Source organism: Abramis brama, assembly GCF_963993115.1.
Source record: "Abramis brama genome assembly, chromosome: 10".
NCBI lineage: Eukaryota > Metazoa > Chordata > Actinopteri > Cypriniformes > Leuciscidae > Abramis > Abramis brama.
Window position 1 is genome coordinate 39,460,603 of NC_139972.1, and position 13,581 is coordinate 39,474,183.

Genomic DNA, 13,581 nt, shown 5'->3' on the forward strand with positions numbered 1-13,581 from the left:
TCCATCCAAGTGCATTTGAATTGAATGAAAGTAAATGAGATGTGTAAAAGTATTTACAAATATTGGCTATACTGTAACCCTCATGCATATCTCAGTGCTGTCATGAGTTCAATCGCTGAAACAAAAGCTGAGTGTTGCTCTAGAGTAGAAACATCTGCATTATCTCAAGGTCTGGTATCTGATCCAGAGATTTCCAGGGAAGCCTGACGTCATGTGTTGTGAGATAGTGAGAGAGTACGGTCATGATGGCGTTCATATGAATGTGATCTTGTTTTGTAGTAAAAGGTGGAGGGTTTATGTCATCTGGACAAGTTCCATAATATTTTGTTTTTGCTCTCACTCCCTTTCTATCTTGATTTCCATTCGGGGTTCATTTGTAGAGCAAAACAGTCTTGCAACATCATAGAGTTCTTCAGATTTCTCTTTGGCAGTGTACACACTGCTGCTAAATGCAGTTCCCTATCAGTCGCTCACGTTCGACGTTACGTCCCCCCAGTCTTCAGTGGCATTCAGTTCACCCGTGTTCAGGCGGACAATGCCCCTGCGCTCCAGGCAGAGATTGCAGTCCAGTCCCTCCAGCCGATATGAAGACCGGCTTCTACAGCCCGTACTTCATTGTACCCAAGAAAGGCGGTGGGTTATGACCAATCTTGGACCTGCGTGTCCTGAACCGGTCCCTTCACAGGCTGCCGTTCAAGATGCTTCCACGGAAACGCATTTTCAAGTGCATTTTCAAGTCCCCAAGATTGGTTTGCAGCGATCGACCCGGGTCAACTGGGAAAAGAGCAAACTCACCCCCGGGCAGAGGATCTCTTTTTTCGGTATGGAGCCAACTAGGGGTGACCCCAAATAGTCGAAGATTCGATGCTTCGATTGGAGGAGCCTGATTCGACTACCGATCTCACAGTCGAATCTTCGCAGTGGTGTTATGAAACGAGGATCATGCCACTTTGGCTATATGAGGGCGCTCAATGTCTGATTTCACATAGAACTACCGGTTTTCTGTCAATACGTTAATATTCAGCCTATTATGATAATGCTGTATATAAAAATGTGCAAAGAAATAAGCTTTTAATAAATATTTTTTAACGTGCGTGAATAAATCCAAACACCCGCGTCCGCGAGACAGATTTAAGTTTCACTTTCAATCCGTAACCGACAGAGGAGCGTCTTGGCGGCAAGGATTTAAATCTTTAAAATAACAATGTCTGGGATAAGAAAATATAAAGTGTGGATGTACACCGTCAGAAAGGATATTCTCCAAGGCTGGATTTAGCATCAGGAAAACCATGATCGCACTTCTGCCGGCCAACGTTAACAAGTTTCACGTTAGAATGTATTTTATCCGCGCGCACAATTTGAAAAGACTCCAACGGACACAGACAGAGTGAAAGATTGGATTTGTTCTCTCGATCAGGTAGGGTACAAGTGATTTCAAAACTTTTCAGCCGGTTCTAATTTGATTTTTGGATGCTGTGAGTGTGAACATTTTTAGCTAAAAAGACTGCCACTCCAGTTTAGCATATTGTTGTTTCTGCAGTTAAAAAGACAAAGTTGAAAATTCTGGCTACTATCGTTATTTTAATAATTTCTTTATTTTTATTTTATTTATTGATCTGTCAGGGTTATCTAATCTAACTATTTGTGGCTTGTGTTTTGAATATATGTTCCCCTGCACTTTAGGCATTTTGCACACATTTGCTCATCTATGATTCTGATTTATTTCGTTTTGTATTTTTATTTATTAGAAAGGTATATTCTGTTCTAATTTAATTTAGTAAATTAATTGTTTATTTTTTCGGTTTATCGATGTTGTGGTGTATAGATCCTGCTCGCACAGGTAATTTAGCCGATTTAATTTGATTTGTATGTGAAATGCAAATCCTGTCTGTGGCCTTTCTGGAGTTATTTATGTTATTTCTTAGTTTTATTGATCCAAAATGTTTTTATACATTTTCTTCTATATCTTTGTGTGATTTTCTGTACATCGCGGCTTTGAAATGTTAAAGACACCCCTTCGGCAGTCGGACGTTGCGGAGCGTCCGACGCCAGGCCTAGTTCTGATTTACTTTTAACTTGTGCTAGGCTGGGTTCCAAATGTGGTGATCCCTGTGGCGATCCCATATAAGTATTCTTCCACGATCAGCTCTCTGTGGTGAGCTTGTGTCTTTCCCTTGGCAGAGTCCGCTCTGCCGTCACTGTCCGGTGTAATCTCCCCCTTCACCCCAGTGACATTCAATATGTCGTACTGCCCCTAACCGGCCAGTCCATATGTGTATTCTCCACATGTTGCCTCCCTTTGGGCAGGATGTGGTTTCCGCAGCGTCCCTCTCCCCTGGAAAGGCACGCTTTCCCAGTGTTATCTAAGAGTTCCACTGTGTGGGTTATAACGGAACAGCAGTTTGAACTCCCTCTACACAGGCTTCCGCCCCAGTCAGTTGGGGGTTGGAGAGTCTTGCGTAGGGCGCTGGATGTGGCGTTTTCCATAGGGATCCCAATTACGTTGTCACGTCGACGTAACTTCGCCACGGCTGCTGACCATAGCTGCACGGCCATCATGATCTCGGCTCCTCAGGGAAAAACAAAGGTGCGTGCGCCCGCTTCCTGTTTATACCCGCGCTGCGGGCCGGGGCGCGTGACACGATTCACGCACGCCAACGTTAATTGGCTCGTTCTGTAGACACTCGAAGATTATAGGGCTCCCTGAAGTGATCCAAATTACGTCGTCACGTCGCCGTAACGTCTCCTGTTCCCTCCTTCTCTCAAATGTTTTGCGTTCCCCCAAGAAACCTTGCGTTCGCTCACAAAACCTTTTGAGCTCTTTGCAAGCAAAACCAAATTTTCTCGAAAGGAATGCAAAACATTTGCGAGAGAACGCAAAAGCATTGACAAATACTTTTTCCTCCATCTCAATTTTGTTTTCCTTCACCATGTCCCTTTAGGGGCTCTGTACCATTTCCTTTTGCTTCATTGTATTGTTCATCAGGTTTTAATCCACTTTTTGATCTCGGACCACCAGAATATTGTACCATTATTGTTATTTTGTTCATTATTATTATTATTAGAATATTATTAAGCAAGAGCATTTTTTCTGTAATATCTTGAATTTGAGATGGGAATTCATGGGAATAGCATCATTCTTTGTTTTCGTACAAGACATTTAACTTTCAATCAAAAACACAACACGATAAGCGAACCCTACACATACGATTATCATTAGGGTTGGGTACTGAACTCTAATGGCACTGACCGAATTACGTCGGTACTACCAAGTAACGATTCACATTAAATCAATCTGTGCCAAATTTCGGTACCTGAGAACTCATCTGGACGCGAGAGTAATATTTAAATACTATTTAAATACGAATCCTGCATGTTCAAAAAAGGTACCGGTTAAAATGTGAACGGTACCCAACCCTTATTATCATGCATTTAGTGTCAACAGATATCACCTTTAACTCTAATAATAATAATTAATCGAAAAATAATTTTTAAGGAATAATCCCACTTTTTCTTCTATGTTGTAATTTTAACAGTATAAAGCTCAGTTGTGCCGCATGTTGTTTGAAAAAAAAGTTTAATTTCATATAAAAGATCAATTAAATTAATGTTTTATGTCTTCATTTGATTTTTTTATTATTATTACTAAAATGGTTGTTTTTATTAATATTCAACACATTCATCAGAGACAATGGCAGACAGCGACCAAGGCAGCTCTGGCATAATGTCAATAACACTTATATAAATGACTTACAGTTTCTGTACAGTTTTTGAGGTAAACATGTCTAAAGTACCGAAAAAGGTACCGGTACCGGTTAAAATGTGAACGGTACCCAACCCTAATTATCATGCATTTAGTGTCAACAGATATCACCTTTAACTCTGGTTGATAGTGTGTCACTTGGTGATTGTATTACAATACAAAGAGAATATTTCAATGTCAAAGACAAAGACAATATTCTCTCTAAAGAATAGGACTATATTGTTTGTATGGCATGATGTTGAAAACACTCTCAAAGAGGCTTTGAAAACTGATGCTAATCTCTCAGGTGGCTCGTTCTTTTCTCAGTAAACTCTCTGGGGATCAGCGATGAGCTCAAACAAAAGTTACAGGACGTGATGGTGGACAGACATAAGCTAACGCTGGGAAAAACACTCGGGGAAGGTGAGCGTTACATGACTGCTGTAGGGATCTGTGACTTGTATTGTCCGGACTCACGATCAGATCAGATAAAGGCTTGTGTGTGTGTATGTGTGCAGGTGAGTTCGGCTCTGTTATGGAGGGTTTACTCACTCAGGAGGACTCTGTGCTCAAAGTGGCAGTGAAGACCATGAAAAGTGAGTCAATAACGCCCACAGCATCTCTGAAAACACATGCAATCATTTCCATCCGACTAACTTCATCCTCCTGCTGTGTTTTGGTCAGTTGCTATCTGCACTCGCACAGAAATGGAAGATTTCCTGAGAGAAGCAGCGTGCATGAAGGAGTTCGATCATCAGAATGTCATGCGGCTTCTAGGTAAGTGGGGTCACACTTTCAGTAAAACACTAAACAATCTCCTGACATAAACCTACAAGAAAGTTTTGCTCATTTCTCCTCCATGTCACCAAATACAGTAACAGGAGATGGTCACATGACACCACTCCTATTGGTAGTCAACTAATCTTCAGTAGTTTGTAGATTAGCTTAGTCTAACTGACAATTTTTTTTGTAAAAACAAGGTATTGCATATCGCTAAGACATTTCTCAATACTCAATACTTCAAAACTCATTACACAATTCTCCTAACCAACTTTCAACTTGGAACAGCAATTCATTTCACATTAAAAATGCACTAAAACTACCAAAACACTTCATAGATGTCTCAAAACTTTATCTTTTGTAAAATTTCTTTACAAAACAAGAATGACACTCTCTACTGCTTATGATTGACTGCAGTTTGTTACATAGTCCATGTTTACATTACAGTACAAAATTATTCCTGAGTTTTCCCCTTTTGTATAGATGGTAATTAAATTGAAATTGTGTTAATTAAATTGTGTAGGTGTTCAGATACATCTAATTGCTTGATAGTATTTCATTTTTTAGACTTAGAATATATTTCAATATGGTATTACTGTAGAAATTTAGCGAATTTGTCTTATTCAGTTTTGTATTATGCTAGGTTTTGAACTTAAGTTTAATAGTTTTGAAAAGAGTATGTAAACGTGCAAATCGGTCTGTAGGTTCAGTGGGTTTTGGTGGTGTTTGTGTCTAAGTGAGAAAAGAGGTGATGTAATTTGAAAGATGTTGTCATTGAATGCATTTGTGCCAAAGCAATGATAAATGATCCAGAGTTTAGCCCACATAGACTGCTGTTTTGATCATTGAGTGAAGAGTTGAAAAAGTGACCTAAGTATTGAGAAATGTGTCTTAGAGATTGTAAAAACTGGGTTACACTTTATTTTACAGTATGTGTACTTACAGTGTAATTTCCAAGAAAGTACTGATAATATAAGGTAACTACCTGTACATGGGTTAAGTTTAGGGCTAGGTTCAGGGTTAGTACTTAGTTATAACCAAGCGGCAACCATCTGGTCTCTCTCTTGAATCCAACCTGGAAGTGACTTAAACTGCAATTCATCGACTGACTGCTAGAGACAGGCTCCAAAAGAGTCAATCCCATAGACCCCCATGTTAAAATGCTCAACTTTACAGCAGAAAAACAACAGGTTTACAGCCTGGTACAAAAATTGGTTTTGGTCTATATACAGTAGCTAATTTTGCCCTTCATGACAATTGTGAGGGTGGTGATTTTTTTTACAACTCATCCGTTTAAATTATATTAAGCCTTAAAGTTCTGCATAATTAAGGGCGTGGCCACTTGAGTGACAGGTGGATTGCCGCTGATGTCACTGCTAGCCGTTTGTCTGCTAGCGTCACTTCACCTCAGCTAATCCTAATCCAGCTAGTCTCTTTGCCCATTTTCGTTTATCCGGGAGTGACGCTGCCAAGATGGCGACGGCCAGCTCCGCCCACTTTGGCCTTAAAACATGCTCTTCACCCAATGGTGACGTCACGGACACTACGTCCATATTTTTTACAGTCTGCTATAATAAGTACAAAGTATGTACATGCGGAACAGGACTCTAAAATAAAGTGCTACCAAAAACTGTAATAGAATTATTAATTAGCTCAAAATATAAACTGACATCAAGTCAACATTTTGATCTGTGCCTCTGCTTATGAATCATTTTTTTAAAAACAGAATTCTTTGCCCTGACGTTAGCCCCGCTCGTCTGCAGGGTCCTCTTTTTTACAAAGCTCTCTCCATTGGCGTGGTCGATCGTCATGTCTTCCTTCAGTCGGTCGAGTCGGTCTAGCTGCGCATCTTTGGTCGTCCCCATGGTCGGCGTCTTCGGGGATTTATCCGCAGAGCTGTTCGGGCCACTGAGTCCTCCGTAGTCGCGCTTCTGGCATCTTCTCCTTGATTATGGTCACATGGATCATCCATGCCGCAACTAACCCGTGCTTTTGCGTCGAGGTAGAACGGAATATTCAGTGTGAAATAATGCTGGACAAGACTTGATTTTTTTTGCTTCAGAATTTGATTAGATCGTGAAAATCCACGTCATGTCATAGGCTATGTTCTTATTAGTAGCTTTACAATTATTACAATTATTTACAAATACGTTCATATTTAGGGTAAGGAGGTTGTTTAAATCACATGCGTGAAGAATTAAACTTTGATGTGTAACTTGTCCTGCAGACATGAATGCTCAGGCAGTTTGATGAGGAGAAGTGTGCTGTTACTTTACTGAGTCGTTAGACTGACGCTGTATTCAGAAAATGTGAGAAATGTGTTTGTTTGATATGGTTGTGTTTGTGTGATAGGTGTGTGTCTGCAGACAGTGGAGAGTGAAGGCTATCCGTCTCCTGTTGTCATTCTTCCCTACATGAAGCATGGAGACCTGCACAGCTACCTGCTGTACTCCAGACTCGGAGACACTCCTGTGGTGAGTTCACTCGCACCGAAACACTGGAAGAAGAGAGATCTGGAAGAGATAAAAAGTGAAAAAGAGAACCAAAAAAAAAAAAAAAGGATTCAGCATGGGCTAACCTAAAAGAATGGCAGTTCCCTTTAAAATAAAGAAATAGCTCTGTCATTATTTACTTGCCCTCATGTCATCCTAACCGGTGTGACTTTCTTTGTTCATGCTGCTCTTTTTCATAAAAGCAATATAAAAATATTCACACATTCATGTGGTTCCAAACCCTTTTTTGTGAGTAAATGAGGACTTTTGAACTATTCAGAAAGAAAAAAAAACAGTTAAATATTTTGGATTTTATGCTCAGATTTGAAGCATTGGCTCATACAGACACATCTGTGATACAGCCTATCCTATCTAGCACCAACACTACTAAAACAAGTCTTTTTTTCACAGTGGTTACACCATTGGTTATGAATGCAAACACTGTGAAGCAAGTCGTTCACAGTGAATGATTCTGTCAAGATGAAACTAATGACCAGTTTGTTTTGAGGCACATTCTCATGGTCAGAGTTGGGAAACTCCTTTGCTATCATAAATTAAGTTCCTCTAAAGGACAGACGTGAGGCACACGCTCACAATACATTGTCTCAGGAACATGTTGTACCGCAAAGTGTTTTTTAACGTCCACTAGTCTATAATTTTTGTTATTGTCAATGTACGTGTGTGAGGTCAGAGCAGTTTCTGGGAGAGTCTCTGGCACCACCTGCCTGTCACACGAAGAACTCACAAAAACATCTAATGACAAATGTTACATTACATTGGAAGATGCATTAGCTTTCTACAGCAGTTTGAAGACCAAAATCATTACTGTTTTAAATATCTAAAATATCTTTGTCTCCTGTGTGTAGTATCTGCCCTCTCAGATGCTGGTGAAGTTCATGACAGATATCGCCAGAGGAATGGAGTACCTGAGCGCCAAAAATTTCATTCATAGAGACCTAGCAGCTCGAAACTGCATGTGGGTGAAATAAACACAGACACACACACACACACACGCATTCTTGTACATCTATCTTTATGAGGACATTCAGTGACACAATGCAATCTCTAGCCGCTAACCCTAACCTTACCCATCACAAATAAGTGCCTAACCTGACCCCTGACCCTAAACCGACCCTTAACCTCATTATAACCTTAACCCTAAAACCAAGTCTTGACCCTCAAACAGGCCTTTAAAGGCTCTCAGAAAGTGAGGACCGGCCAAAATGTCCTCACTTTACTCTCTTTGTCCTCACTCCAATGGTCTAAAACTCAAACTGGTCCTCACAAAGATAGTTGTACAAGTACACACACACACACACATTTTCTACTTACAGTACTACAGATATGGACATGCAATATTGATTCGAGTTTTTTTCTTCCCCTCTCTGCTAACCAGGTTAAATGAGAACATGAATGTGTGTGTGGCTGACTTTGGCTTGTCTAAGAAGATCTATAATGGGGACTACTACAGACAAGGGCGCATCTCTAAGATGCCTGTCAAGTGGATCGCCATTGAGAGTCTGGCAGACAGAGTCTATACCACTAAGAGTGATGTGGTAAGATAAATAGATAAAGACTGAGAAAGAACTGATTCATATCATTAGTAGTGGACATGATTTTGATCCCAATTGGAGAGATAATTTCAGTTTTGCAGCCATAGGCGGAAGGTGAACCAACTCCAGGATAAGACTAGGAAGATGTGCTTCGCATTTAAAAACACATTTCAATAGATTTCCTTGAAATAGTTTCAAGTTATGTCTCACCGCACAACCTCCACATCCCAAGCCAGAGTTTTTGTCCAGTCATTTTTTACCAAAAAATTAGACGTTTTGTTTTTTGTACGAATTTTTTACTTCAACGGAGTGTTACAAAACTTGGTAAAGGTTTTGGCACTTGCTATGTGAACACAATTTGGAATTAAATTTGGAACACAACTAGTTTAGGTTTATGGCTTTGATTTTCTCAGATTTTTAGAGTAAAACATATTTTGGAAAAAATATTTCATGTCAAATTTAAAAATAGTATTTTTTATGTATTTTTCATAATGATAAACTTAACTTTTTTTTAGCTTTTAAGATTTTTCACTTCAGCAATAATCTGCCAAGTTTCTTCTTTAAAAAGAATTTCAATTCAATATTTACAACAGTTTAAGTTGGAAATTTCATTTTCAGGTCAATGCTCAAAAAGTGGATAACAGGCAATATGTTCACAAACGTAATTTCGGGAGGAGTGAACCCATCTAATCTTTCAGTTAACTGCCGGAGCATGTAAGCAGCCGCTCACCTTGTTCTGGCATCCGCTGTTTGGCATTCCTCCACCTCCCCACCTCCACCAACATCATTTAGGCGTCTTGCTTCCTCAAGGCCCTCCACTGCGGACACCAAGCCAAATACGCTTAACCTTATTAGCTTAAAGATTATATGGGCAAACGAACTTGTGAAATGGATCATAGCTATTCCATAAATATAAGTTAGTACCATAAAATCCCTAAAAAATAAAAAAAATATAAATATTATCAAACAACAAAAACACATTGGATCATATTACACATCTGTTTCGCCTATATGCTATTATTACGGAGAAAGCAGATCCTAGAACAGCATAAAAACAATTACAAAGTACAGAGGGATTCAGAACTGAGCTTAATAAGTCTGCCTGGTCTTATTGTGAATGATTCATCAGAGCATGTTATTCCAAAGACTCCAAAGACAGTTTGAGTATCATTTGCTGTTCTCTTTCTCAGAGTTCATATTGTTTATGAAGATGCATTTGTGTGTCCCGCAGTGGTCATTTGGAGTGACGATGTGGGAGATAGCGACTCGAGGTCAGACGCCGTACCCTGGAGTGGAAAACAGTGAAATCTATGATTATCTGAGGCAGGGCAACCGTCTGAAACAACCTCCAGACTGCCTGGACAGCATGTGAGTATGCCTGTCAACAACCTGAAAGGCTTTTTACACTATGCTTAGACCTGGCTTAACATATTTTTAACCCCTGGTTAAAACCACTTCCAACCTCAGCTTAAGGACTGCTTCACACTTGTCATTATGAAAGGAGGTAGCACCGCTGGGTAATGAGAGTAATAAAATAAACCAGGGCTAGAATCTTAATGCAAAAAAGACACCTGATTTTGTACACGCTTAGCTCTTTAAAAGCTTCTAGTGACACCAAAGGGAATTGAAAATATAATGATAGTTTCCAAACTGGTGAACAGTTCAGTCAGTGGATTTGGTTGTGACACAGCTGTATAGCCCATTCGGACGGGACGAGTTTAACATGGAGAGGAGGGGTAAAGTCATTATCACCAGAGCTTCTCAGTGATTTTAGTCCCGTCCGAATGTGCATCTCAGTGATCATTACGGACAATAGCAATAAAGATTACGCCGATTTTTACCTTCAGTAAAAAGGTCTGGAAAAATGACCTCAGGTAATACTGATCCTGTGCGAATAAACCCACCTTAAATATGTATGTAAATATTCTGTAATTTCCTGTTTAAAAGTAGTTTTCCGTGGGTTTTCAAGTCTGGATGCGCTTGAAAAAGCATTCAGTTGCGTTCTAGACGCTGGGACAAGTCTGTGGAAAAACTCAAGTGTTCTCCACACAACATTCATATCAGAAATAAGGTTGAAAGCACTTCTTTTAGTGTTAGGTAAGTGCCTATTACCAATATAATCCAACCTTAATTTAATTAATACATCATTAAACTAGACCTAACTGTTTATATATAAATATAGGTTAAATGTGTTTGCGCATGTGATATCAGAAAGCAACGTAATACGCACATGACGACAGGAAAGTGACGGTGGTGCGTAAATCGAGTTACCCCTCCCACTTCTGATAGTTTTACTGAGATTTCTTATCCTGTGCGAATTGGCCATTATTATTACAGACGTCCTCTGGTAAAATTACTTTACTCCATCTAACGTTGTAAAACTAATCCCATCCGAATAGGGCTTATCACTATTTTATTATAGTGTTCTGCTCAATATGCAGTTTTCAAAAAAACGGTACTGATTAAGAACTGGCTCTTGATTCTCAGCCCTACTCATGTGCTATATTACAAGTCTTATAAAGTCAAACCAGAGCAAACCAAACCACATTTCAAGTTGTTTTTTTAATGAAAACCATCCCCTCTACCATTGCTCTCAAATATTTTTCATGTTACACAACATTGAAACACACCGCGTCCAATCACGAGACGAGCGATGTTTGACGTCCTTGACATCTATGTGTCTCTCTCTGTTTTCCACAGCTATTCCCTGATGTTTTCCTGCTGGCTGTTGAGCCCGAAGGACAGACCGAGCTTCCAGATCTTGTGCGGTGAGCTGGAAAAGGTCCTGGAAGATCTTCCGAGCCAAGACCCGGATGAGATACTCTATGTCAATATGGAGGAGACCTCTGGAGAGCTGGGGGCCGTGGGGGGCCGTGACCCCTTAACGGGGGGTGTCCCCTGTGTTCTCGGGGCCCTGAAGGGTTCGGGCTCTGTGGCCACTGTAGAGGTCCACCACCCCAGCCGGTACGTGATCTGCCCCCAACATGAGAACCAGCGCCTGCTCACCGCAGACTCCCTGGAGAGCCTGAACCTCACGGGCTCCGCACCCGTCCCGCTACTGCAGCCCTCGTCCTGCTCCACTCCAGTGCCGCCCTCGGAGACTCAGTCCTCAGAGGAAAGAGACGAAATGAAGAAAGTGCCCTGGCAGGGATGATGCTGCCCAGACTGCTGAGCTATTGCTCCTACCCCATCACTTTTGCACAGACACTCCACACACTCCACATTCAGCGTTTAAATATGCAAATATTTGCATTCCAAATTGTCATTTCTGTTCAGTGTAGGTTATAAGAAGTCATAATCAACTTTCTGTCTTGCACTGTGTCGTAACCAGAAAGGATGTGATAAGTTTCCAGTGAGAAAGTCATTTGTCTGTGCGCAGCAACAAAACAAAATTGCTGCTCACTGGCATATTTAGCAGTGTTTGCTTACTATTTCTCATACTCAGGGTTGGGAATTTGAACACCCCCCTAGCCGTGTATATTACACTTCGGCTGTAAGGCTTGTTGCTATTACTTTTCAATGAGACACAACTTTGAAGAGTTACTTAGACTTGCATTGAAGGAGAGGCCTGAGACATATCTAGCGATTGAGGCTTGATAACCACGTAACACCCTAGTAAACACATGGAAATGCTACTCCATTTGCTGTGGTAGGGAAATCTTGTTCTTATCTTCAAATCTTGTTTGCTTTTATCACATCACAACTGGTTAGGACATGGTGTTGGACTCTAAAACATTCAGATATTCAGCAGCCCTACTGCAGCCTTATGAGACTGATATCAGTCAACTGGGATCTGACCAGTTAAAGCCCTTTTCTGTGAGGTCTAAGCTCATGGTATAGTTAGCATGCTGCTGATACTGATCACACCAACTCAGGAGGTGATTGGATTCACAGTGACCAATGACACAAAGCTCAGATTCAGCAAATGCCGGGGAACTAGCTTGACACTGCCACTCTGTAGACTGGGATGGAACTGGTCAAAGACTGAATCTGTGTCCTTGACACAAACTCTCTCAAGTCTCCTGACCAGCATCTTTTTCCAAAGAAACACATGGAGGATGACGATTACATTCCATGTTTGGTCTAACATGTCAAACCAAATCCTCAGTGAGTGTGTGCGTGACCTGGAGACACACTCGCGCTAACCTACGTGCTAGCGTACATTTTGATAACTCTGTTTCAAAGGTTTTCTGAGTCAAAAGGTTTGTTTTTTATGCATTGATTTGAGACCAATTTTGTGGTTTCTGTCAAGATTCGCAGGTTTAGAGGAGTAGACTAGACTAAGGTCTTTGCTTCTCAGAGACCCTGCCCCTGACTCAAGCACAGTATTTTTTTACATGTTTCCTAATGGTTTTTTTTGTAAATTTGATATTTTGCACTAATCAATTTTTTGTCAGTGTATTGTTTGTTTATATTTTGTTTATGCATTTTTATCTGATATGGACATTTAGACAGTGTATGGTAGAAAAACATTTACCATAATATTATCATATTATGATTTTAAAAAAAAAAAAAAAAAAAAAATCCAAATAAGGTCAAATGCAGATGACATTTAGCTGATTGTTATTTTGCCATTTTATTTGCTAAAAATGGTCTTTTGTTAAAGTCATTTCTTCCACTCAGCCTTTAATCTAATCTGAAATTGAAATAAGTGAATTAAACGTTCTGAAACGATCATCATAGAACCAATGTTTGAAAAAAAATAAGATGATTATGGATGTATGTGGTACTAGTAAGATTGACTGAGGTACTTTAAGCCACAGTGCTTTAGTTACATACAGCATTTGATGACAAATTATATACTATCTAAATGATGTTCATGTATGCCAGTGCACAGTTGGAATCATCTATGTAACATTTTTTGCAGTCTACACACCTTTTAGTGTTTGAAATATTGTTCCAACATTAACTTGACAGCACCATACCCCCTGCAAAATGTTGTCGGTCACCTTTTGTGTATATTTGCATGCTCACATTTTCAGCACATTTTCTTTCATGATGTGGAACACTGTGT

The 13,581-nt window shown here is 40.1% G+C and overlaps 1 protein-coding gene across 1 annotated transcript in view; it reads left to right on the forward strand.

Moving 5' to 3' along the window:
• Positions 1-13,273, forward strand: part of axl (AXL receptor tyrosine kinase) — a 53,102-nt gene extending 39,829 nt beyond the window's left edge. Inside the window, exons 13-20 of the mRNA XM_084126238.1 lie at positions 4,070-4,165; positions 4,261-4,338; positions 4,427-4,519; positions 6,875-6,996; positions 7,881-7,990; positions 8,411-8,570; positions 9,799-9,935; positions 11,268-13,273. Of these exons, the coding sequence (XP_083982364.1) occupies positions 4,070-4,165; positions 4,261-4,338; positions 4,427-4,519; positions 6,875-6,996; positions 7,881-7,990; positions 8,411-8,570; positions 9,799-9,935; positions 11,268-11,721 (1,250 nt within the window). The 3' untranslated portion in view covers positions 11,722-13,273. The remainder of the gene's footprint in view (positions 1-4,069; positions 4,166-4,260; positions 4,339-4,426; positions 4,520-6,874; positions 6,997-7,880; positions 7,991-8,410; positions 8,571-9,798; positions 9,936-11,267) is intronic.
• The last annotated feature ends 308 nt before the right edge of the window (positions 13,274-13,581 follow it).